The sequence below is a fragment of the Cariama cristata genome, unplaced genomic scaffold (genome assembly GCF_000690535.1).
Source record: "Cariama cristata isolate BGI_N322 unplaced genomic scaffold, ASM69053v1 scaffold6726, whole genome shotgun sequence".
Classification (NCBI taxonomy): Eukaryota; Metazoa; Chordata; class Aves; order Cariamiformes; family Cariamidae; genus Cariama; species Cariama cristata.
Window position 1 is genome coordinate 771 of NW_009623759.1, and position 9,517 is coordinate 10,287.

At 37.2% G+C, this 9,517-nt stretch overlaps 1 protein-coding gene across 1 annotated transcript in view; it reads right to left on the minus strand.

Moving 5' to 3' along the window:
- Nucleotides 1–522: 522 nt before the first annotated feature.
- LOC104163769 (DNA primase large subunit-like) overlaps nucleotides 523–9,517 on the minus strand; it is a gene marked incomplete at both ends in the record, with an annotated part of 51,975 nt that continues 42,980 nt past the window's right edge. Inside the window, 3 exons of the mRNA XM_009702883.1 lie at nucleotides 523–708; nucleotides 1,832–1,904; nucleotides 9,380–9,447. Of these exons, the coding sequence (XP_009701185.1) occupies nucleotides 523–708; nucleotides 1,832–1,904; nucleotides 9,380–9,447 (327 nt within the window). The remainder of the gene's footprint in view (nucleotides 709–1,831; nucleotides 1,905–9,379; nucleotides 9,448–9,517) is intronic.

Below are 9,517 nucleotides of genomic sequence, written 5' to 3' on the forward strand. Positions count from 1 at the left end.
CATTTTCTCACTATTTCCTTGAATGTCTTCATTCACCTCCAGTTTCTTCTTTTTTCTTAGACTGTAAATTTGCTAAGGCAAGCTCACCTCACAGACAGTTGTCCAATTATTTTTTTGTTTTTAAATTAACCAACAAAAAAGGCTAACCTTGCCTTTCAGATAGTACTGTTTGTGGTCACTTACCTGCTTGGTGAATTAATTTAGTCTCATAGTAACTGTATTTCATAAAGGATATTGGTTTCCTAGTGATAAAGCAAGTGGTAAAGCAAGATTTTTCTAGTCCTTATCTATAGAAAGCTACTTTAAGGCTTGCCTTTTTCCTCACACTTCAGGAGAATAACCAACAAAATGAATAAAATCATAAGCAAAGAGAGAGAAAACAAAAACACCTTTAAAAGACATTATTGTGCCTTTTGCCCGACTATCTACTTTAACAAGCATTTATTCAAATAGGTAGCAGAATGTACACACTAATTTCAACCTCACACTCACATGTTTAGATATTTTCATTTGTTGAATTACCTTGTCTGCATCCACTTTTCCTCTGATAAATTCTTTCTTCCAAAATTCCAGTGCCTGTTCCAGAGTCAAGCCAATGCCTTTTAAGAACAGTCCATATTGCATACGGCCTCCATGACGGAGATGATGGTTATCACGTAGGGCTTTGTGCAACTGGCGCATGCAGAGAGGGAATGATTTCAGAGAAAGCTGCCAAGAGAAAAATTGTGTTTAAGGATACTGATCATTTAATTTATAGGATATATGCTTATTGTGATTATTAATTAGCTCCACTTGAAAATGCCAATGGCTGGAAGAAAAGACATGCATGTGCAGAGTGCCTTGGGACTGATGGTAACACAAGTGTGTCCATAAGCCATCAATCCAATAACCACCGCAAGAACAAAATCCGAAGGACAGAGTAATACAGGTGGTAGTATCAGGTTATCTTCAGCTACAAAGTAACGCAGGTTTAATTGCTGTGAGGAAAAGTATATCCACAGTTCCACCATTACAATGTTTCCTGCTTCTTCCTTATTTTAGCTTCTGGAATAGCAAGGTGACCTTTCTTAAGAGTTTCTGGTGGTTGGGCAAAGGAATGGGGGTTTTTTAAACATCTTTGAAAAACTACAAACAGGAGTAAAATCCACTGCAACTGATCTGTAGTTTTTTTCCCTGAAGAATGCTATTTCTTATAAAGTAAGAACTCAGAGATTAAAAAATGTAACACTGAAGTCTACCTGGGCTTTGCATCTTTATTTTTCATATCTGAGTCACGCCACGGAATTCACTACCAAAGGAACACTGTCATGGTTAAGATGGGCACCGAAAACACCAAAGATTTCTAAGATTCAGATAAAGGAGTTGTAATGTGGTTTTAGTTGTCTCTGCACCATTGATGTGGTTTTACAATCCATTTTATTTACTTCCCTGTTTTGAAAAACCCTTCTGTAAGTCAAATAAAGAGCATTGAAAAGACTAATATTACAATGTAATAATCATAAACTAAACATCATGGGTTGCAAAATTATTAAATAAGAAAATTTTGTTAAACTGTTTATAATTATGTTAAGTATTTGTAAAAGTACACAAAATTAAGCAGTAAATTAAGCAATTCATTATAGCTCCAGTCTAAATTCTGATTAGATGCATTTTCAGTTAATTCTGCTCTATTTTAAACTTTATCACAATTTCATTCAAGTAGTTCTCAAAAGTTACAAAGCAAATACGAATCAAAAAAGATAAAGGTTTTATATGTTGTCTATACATAGAGTACTTGAATTTAAAAAGTTACGTATCAACATACAATATAACTCAAACATAGAGGACTTACAGAATCGATCTGTTCTAGAGAAATTTTTCCAGTGTTCTTTTGCACACTGTAATCTGGGCCAATGTAAGAATGGCTGAAAATCAAAGCAAACAATACAGCATCATTTAAAACTGTTAAAAAAAGAAATTATTTTTAAGTTTACAAATTTTGAAAGAAACTACCAATTAAGGGCTACAAATATTTTACATCAGGCAAAAACAAGAAAACACTATTTGACAGTTAAGTGATTCAGATTTATAAAACCAGCACCAGAGTCAACATGGTAAAGAGACCCTCCCTCCCTTTATCTGAAAGGAGTAGTGAGGGATCATTCAGCATTCAGATCCCATGATGAAGCTAATGCTAAGGCTGAGACCTCTGAAGATCATCTAGTCCAACCCCCCGCTCAAAACAGAGTTGACTACAGCAGGCTGCTTAGCATCTCATCAAGCTGGGTTTCAAGTATCTCCAAGGACAGAGACTCCATAGCCTTCTGAGCAATCTGTTCCAGTGTTTGACCACCGTGGCAGTAAAAAAGCATTTTCTTACATTTAAGTGGAATTTCCTGTCTATCAGTTTGTGCATGTTGCCTGCTCACCTATCACTGAATACCACTGAAAAGAGTCTCACTTTTGTCTTCTTTACTCGCCCTTATCAGACACCTATTTATATGCGCTGGTAAGATTCATATGCACACCCTCCTGAAATTGATCTCCTCCAGGCTGAACAATTTCAGCTCTCTCAGCCTCTCCCCAGATGTACCAGGGAGCCCAGGACTGGACACAGCCCTTCAGACGTGGCCCCACAGTGCAGAGGGAAGGATCCCCTCCCTCAACCTACTGGGAGTGCTCCTCTTCATGCCACCTAGAAGGTTCTTTGCTTTCTTTGCTTCAAGAGTACACTGGTGGCTCATAGACAGTTCCTTGTCCACTGGGACCACAAGGTCCTCTTCCCCAACCCTGCTTCACAGCCGTTCAGCCCTCAGCCTACACTGGTACATGGGGTTATTCCTCCCAAGACGCAGGGCTTGGTATTTCCCTCTGAACTCCACAGGGTTCCTGTCAGCATGTTTCTCCAGCCTGTCCAAGCCCATCTGAAAGGCAGCACACACATCTGGTGTAAACCATTCGTCCCAGTTTTGTATCATCTGAAACTTGCTGAGAGCGCACTCTGTCCCATCTCCTAGGACATTTATTTAGAAGAAGCTGAACAATATAGGACCCAGTATTGATCCCTGAGGTACTCCTCTAGCAATTGGCCTCCAGCTGGTCTTAATGCTTCTGATCACAAACCTGTGACCACTGCACTTCAGCCAGTTTTCAGTCCACCTCACCATCCATTTACCCAGTCCATACTTTGGCAGTTGTCAATGAGGACATTACAAGAGACAGTGTCAAAAACCTTGCTAAAGTCAAGATAAACAACATCCACTGCTTCCCCCCGCCCCCATCTATTGGGCCTTCTATGATAAAATGACCAGCTATAAGGCTAGTCAAGCATAATTTCCCATTCACAAATCCATGCTGACCACTCATGATCACCTTCTTGTCATTCATATGTCTGGAACTGAGATGAGGCTGATCAGCCTATAGTTCTGTGGATCCTTCTCCTTACTGTTTGTGAAGGCAGGGTTCACTTTTACTTTCTTCCAGTAATCAAGAAGCTCTTCTACTTCACTATTTGTGTAGCATTTTAAACAAACAAACAAACTGATGTATCACTATGAACAACTACCGTGGGGGAAAAGTAAAAACTCAAAAGCTACTGAAGTGTACCAACAAAAAGCTGGGACGGCTTTTACCGCAGCACTGATATACAAACACACGCTGACTCCTGACAGTAGCTGTCTAGCCAAAATAGCACTGCACTTGGCATGTGCTGCCTCACCTTTCATTCATACTGCAACGAAGCTACTTCTGGGACCTGAGCTAAGTTCAGGTAACCCTACACTACAGCAGAGATGGTCAGGTGGACATTGTCAAAGTAATTTCAAATCAAATACAAGCATCTAATGCCCAGCTTTTACTTTTAAATATATAGACTTCTTGAATGAGGATATATGCAGTGCTGCAGAATAGGCCAAGAGAAATGCTTACAGCAGAACCCAACCAAATTCAAGAGCTGACAGTACAGCAGGCAATAAAGCAAACAGGGGTTTTGGATACAGCATATTGGTCCAAAAATCAGGTTGCAAAGTCTAGGTAAGAACAAATTTCTTTGTGCAAGAAGGATTTTGCAACTCACAAAGATCATTTCTTAAATCTTTTGAAGGCACATAGAGGTTAACTCCAGAAAAAAGGAATTTAGCTAAACAATGATAGAATCATAGAATCATTATGGTTGGAAGAGACCTCAAAGATCATCAAGTCCAACCGTATACCTGATGCCACCATATCTACTAGGTGTTACAGATTATTTTGTGACATTTCAATACTGTAAAGTATGAAAAGCATATAGCTAAGAGTTGATTTTACAAATTGTTGAGTTATAGATGCATTCATTTGTTCTTTAGTCTTATTTCTGGCATGCAGTGGAGCACTAGGCAAGCTTACTGTACTTAATAGATTTTTTTTCCATTATACAACAATGGATAAATAATTAAAACTGTTTGAGTTTTGTATGTCTATTACTACTGATCCTACTAAAGAAGTATCTAAATTCCCTTGTAGAATCAGATCTGTATCACTTTACTTAGGCAAACTACAAACAAAACAAGAATCAGAGGCCCAAAAATATTACAATCGAAGCATAGAACAGAAAACAAACAGCTGTTGCTCAGGCACCTTTTTTTTTTTTTTTAAACCATCTCTTAGGAAAATGACCATTCAGTCAGTTATCACATCCCAGGCTGAGTACTGGTAACTTCTTCAGCTGTTCTATCATAACCACTTTAGATCATCTGCTTATATCCTATAGTATTTATTAGAATCATATCAATACTGAAAAAAATTGCTAAGCTAAAGAAAACCACTTCTTCCTAGCATCTGCAGAAAGGATTGGCCTGGGAAGAGGAGGTCCAAAGAGAAGACACAGAAGTTTTCATATGTAATAGGCGAACAAAACAAGACTTCAGAAGTTACTGCTAAAAAGAAGACATACTCTCTGAATCTTGCTGACGATTACGTCTGGACTTGGTAGAAAACTGTACTACAAGGCCAGAAAACTCAATGCCAAGGGCAGGGGGATGGGGAGAAGAAGAAATTCCACTTTTTCAATTCTGAAAAGGTGAAATGTACTCAGCATGGTAAGCAAACAGGAAAAGTTTTTCATAAAAACTCATTTTTACATTAAAAAGTAGCACATGACCTTTGCAAGGTCAAAGTTTCTTGATACCTGACACCACTCACCAAAGAGCTGAACCCTACAAACTGCCTTAAAAGAGGGTGTTCTGAAAAAGAGCATGCTCTATCCATCCAGAATATGTGGTAGATTGGAGCTGAGCATAAAGAGGCCAGCAGTACTCATGGGTCTTGTGGCAGCTAAGCTGTTGGATTCCTGTGCCAAGGAATTCAAGGGACTAGAGATTTTGGGTTTGCAATTTTAGGTGCCAGGTCTTCTGATTTTCTACAGTAGAGATTCTTCAGGTCCCTTGATTTCATCACAAGGAAATCACACTGCTTTCTGCATGGATTGCCATTATTTTCTCTACATTTCTATTAAAAAAATCTCAACAACCTTGGAGGAAAAAGAAAATTAAGACTATACTTTGTTCTGTGAACAATGGTCCTCATTTTTTCATGTCATTAAATTTTGCCAAACAGCTTCCTACTGCTGGTTTGAAAACATATTACAACACAAACCAACAAGGCTTGTGATCACCCTCACTTTCTTCTATTCTTTGCTTCCAGTTTTAGCTCTTATTTTGGACTCATCCTTTCTTTTATTCAACATAGTTTCTGAGGTTACTTCCTGATCAAGCCCCTTACTCACCTAGAAATATCTAAAGTTCTTCCTAATTTCTTTTTGTGATTTACTGGAATGCAAGCAGCAATATCTTCAACTTTTCACTTAAAAACCAGTTTTATTTTACCTCCATATATAAATTCCTGTCTCTCTCCATTCAGCCTCAGTCACTCAAAATCTGTTTTTCTAAAATCCAAAATCTTAGTTGCCAAAGTTTTCTAAACATAGCTTGCAACTAAAGATCAATATATACATTGCACCGCTTTTGACCAAGAAGAAATCTTCACTGCATCAATGTTTCCAAGAATGGGATCTACATCTTTCAGATAAACAGCCGTAGGACCACTCTGATAAATACTGTATTATTCACAGATGTGTTGGTATATCATGAGATTTAGTGAGGGTATGAAGGGCACTTTGTAGATGTTGAGGACAGTAAATAACACCAGTCTATCAAGGTGTGCATTCTTCTTTACTTGCTTGTGAGATGAGCGTAAGTGAGAAGGAGGGTGAACATGTCTGCATGAGTACTGTGTTATCCACTAAAAAAAAATCCAGTCTTGCAAAACACTTGGTTTCTGTACCAACCTTATGAACTATCATTTGAAGACAGAATTAATAGAATCATATAAATGCTGGTTGTAAAGGATGTTAGAAGACCTTTTAGTCCCAGACCCCACTTGAAGTGGGACTACTGCCAACACTAGTCAGGTGAGTCATGGCTTTTTCTAGCTGAATCCTAAAAATCTCCACGACCCAAGATTCCACTTCTCTGGGCAATCTGCTGCACTATCATTCTAGCATAGACGTATTTCCTCATGTCCGATCTAAAACTCCCAAGCTGCTGTATGTGACCACTGTCGTTTGTTATGTCCTCTGGTACCATTAAGAATTCCAATACCATGATGTTTGTCCTTCAAACAGTTGCAGGTTGCTGTTTGATCATCCCTAAGCCTCCTCTTCACCAGACCAAAGTCAACTCAACTTCTACTTACAATTCATGCACAGGCACAGTCCTATAGTAGTTTGATGGGATTACATAGGACAGGTTTTGTCTACCTTTGCAATTATTCAATAAACAGTAGAATGTTACCATCCTGTAATGTCATTACAAAACCTATATAAACTCCTTTGAAAGCAGGGGTTGCAGAAATGTTCTTCTCATGCATTTAGACATAAAGTTTCCATTTCTATTAAATTGCTAAAGTTTTAGCAATTTAAATCTCCTTGTAGCCTACTGTGAGCATGTGAAATCCCCAAGCATAATCCTGCATCAAATATTTGAACTTTTTAACTAAAAATGTTCTCTTCTTTTTGGTCTACTACAATTAATATTAGAAAGCATCAACGAAACAGAATATGACAAAAAGTGACCTAAGTCACAGAAAAAAATATGTATTTATTCTCAAACAGTCCAATTACAAAATACATGTTATGTCCATTTAAAAAAATAAGCATGGACTAAAATATCGTTGCAGACATAATACACATTAAAATGACCTTTTCTGGGGACTAGCTAATTTACAAGTCACAAGCAGGTATGAATAGCTGCCAAAAAATGTGTGAGGTATTAACAATCAAACAATGCTCAGTAACCTTCAACTGTATGCTCTTTTCATACCTTTCTATCTAAGCTTTTGCTCTCCTGATTAAGCTCTATTGACATATGCCAAAAATAAAATACTGCTGTAAGAATTCACACAATGAAGGTAGAGGAAAGCCTACATACAACTAACTAATACTTTCCTGTCTTATGAGCAAGATGAAGCAAAAACGAAATCACAGATGCACAGAAATAAATAAAAGACCTATTTGATCACCTGTCTGTTCACTGCAAGAGCTTGTTTTTCAAATTGTAAGGTTTGATGTATTTTGTCTATTTTATAGGAACTTCCAAAAAGGCAACTCGGAATCATCTGCGTAGATTTTCAATTGGTGACAAAATGTACTGGGAACAGCCTCCCCATTTTTGCAAAAGCAAGATGGAAGTAACTTACCAGTTTTTTAACATATATTCCCAAGTTAACACAAGAATGTGCAGAAAACACCTTTTTGCATAAATGTAAGATACAGTATCCCTGTTAAAGGAGCTGATGTTAAACCAGCTTTTTTTGCAACCTTTCCTTTTCCCATATTTAAAAAAAAAAAAGCACAGAGAGGACTGCGATTGCTGTGATACTGGAGGCTGTTCCACTTACAAAATGCATAGCACATATCAAAAGAAATTTAAAATTTCTCAGTAATTACTCCTAGAGAGCACAATTTGTAAAAAGCTAACCTAATGCTCTTTAGCTTCAAGTGGAGAAAGGTATGTCACTGAGGCATATTTTTTAAAATCCCAGAAAGATGTATGGTAATAAAAACATGGGAGGTTATGGGCATTCAGAAGTATCCCCTAATCAGCTATGCAATAGTTAAATTGCAACATTTTTTTTTCATTCATTGCTCTTGAACAAAGTTCAGTTATACGTAAATAAGCAGAGATACAATGAAAGCTATTTTTCCTATTCTGACTTACACTAAAAGCAACAAAACATGAAACTGTTCTATGTAAAAAAAAATTAGGAGAATTTTTTTTAAAATCAAAATAAAATGTCAGGTTTGGGGTACAGGTACCTCAAGCAGTAGAGCAACATAGCAAATACAGAGCACGCTAACTAGATCTGCATCCTAATTCTGGTGCAGTGCTGTCACGACAGAGCCTCACCACTTCCATTTGTAATTCACCCAGCATCATTTCAGTGTTCTTAATGCAAACTTGTATGTGTTCAAAAACAGAGCTTTCATTACTGACATTCAATATTTAAGTAAATTTCTATCCTTGGAGATATTAAAAATTCAACTGAATAAATACCTGAGCAACTCAACCTAACTGGATCTGTATTGAGCAGGGGATAGATTAAATGATCTCCAGAGGTTCACTCCAAGCTAAATTATTCAATGAATGATTCTAAGCCAATGAATCTCCCTCTAATTGTACGGACTTTGTCCTCCTGCACACTACCGTAGCGAGAAAACTCTCCCGAACAATATAAAGTGGTAAAAAACAATCTCATGTATATGAAAGAGATGAGATCTATGCTTAACCTGAAGAACATCAGAAAAGTATTTTTTCTTATTCTTCAACCCTAAACACATTCAAAGAAAGCAGAAAGTTTCTATGTACTGTATACTACTAAGAGAGGGACAGACTGTTTCAGCTGTGTTGTAGAGCACTCTAAGGGTTCACATTTCAAGCTCTCTCCTGAGGTCCATTAAAAGAACAAAATAGGACTCCATTTGTCCATGTCAGTGAAATCTTCCAAAAAGATCATAGAGCATAAAATATTTGCAACAAGGGGGGCCCATACTCTGAACAGTGTAATTTGGAATCTGTTTTGTTCATAAAGAAGCTCAACAACTTTGCACTTACTATAAAAATGCTTTTACAAAAGCTACAAATATTTTCTTGTTACTTAGAAGCAACACCAGCTCTGCAAATTATGTTTCATGTAATTTATAAAGCTTTTGTTAAGTTGAAGGGATACTTTCAGGGTTCTTTTTTTCCAGTCAAAGCCAATTGCACAGATGAGGTATCTGAAAAAAAACCTGTAGCTAAAACATTCTACTAATACAATTATTTTAATCTGTATGAAAGAATACACTCATGCTTTCAGTTAACATTACCTGAGATGATTAAGCAGAGGTTGTAGTCTCTCATCAGACTGTATGGAAGGCAGCGATCGTGCTGTCAGCTAGAAGAAAACAGAAGTTCAATTAATAAAATATTAGCATCAAAAAAATTGACAAGACAAGCAGGAAGGA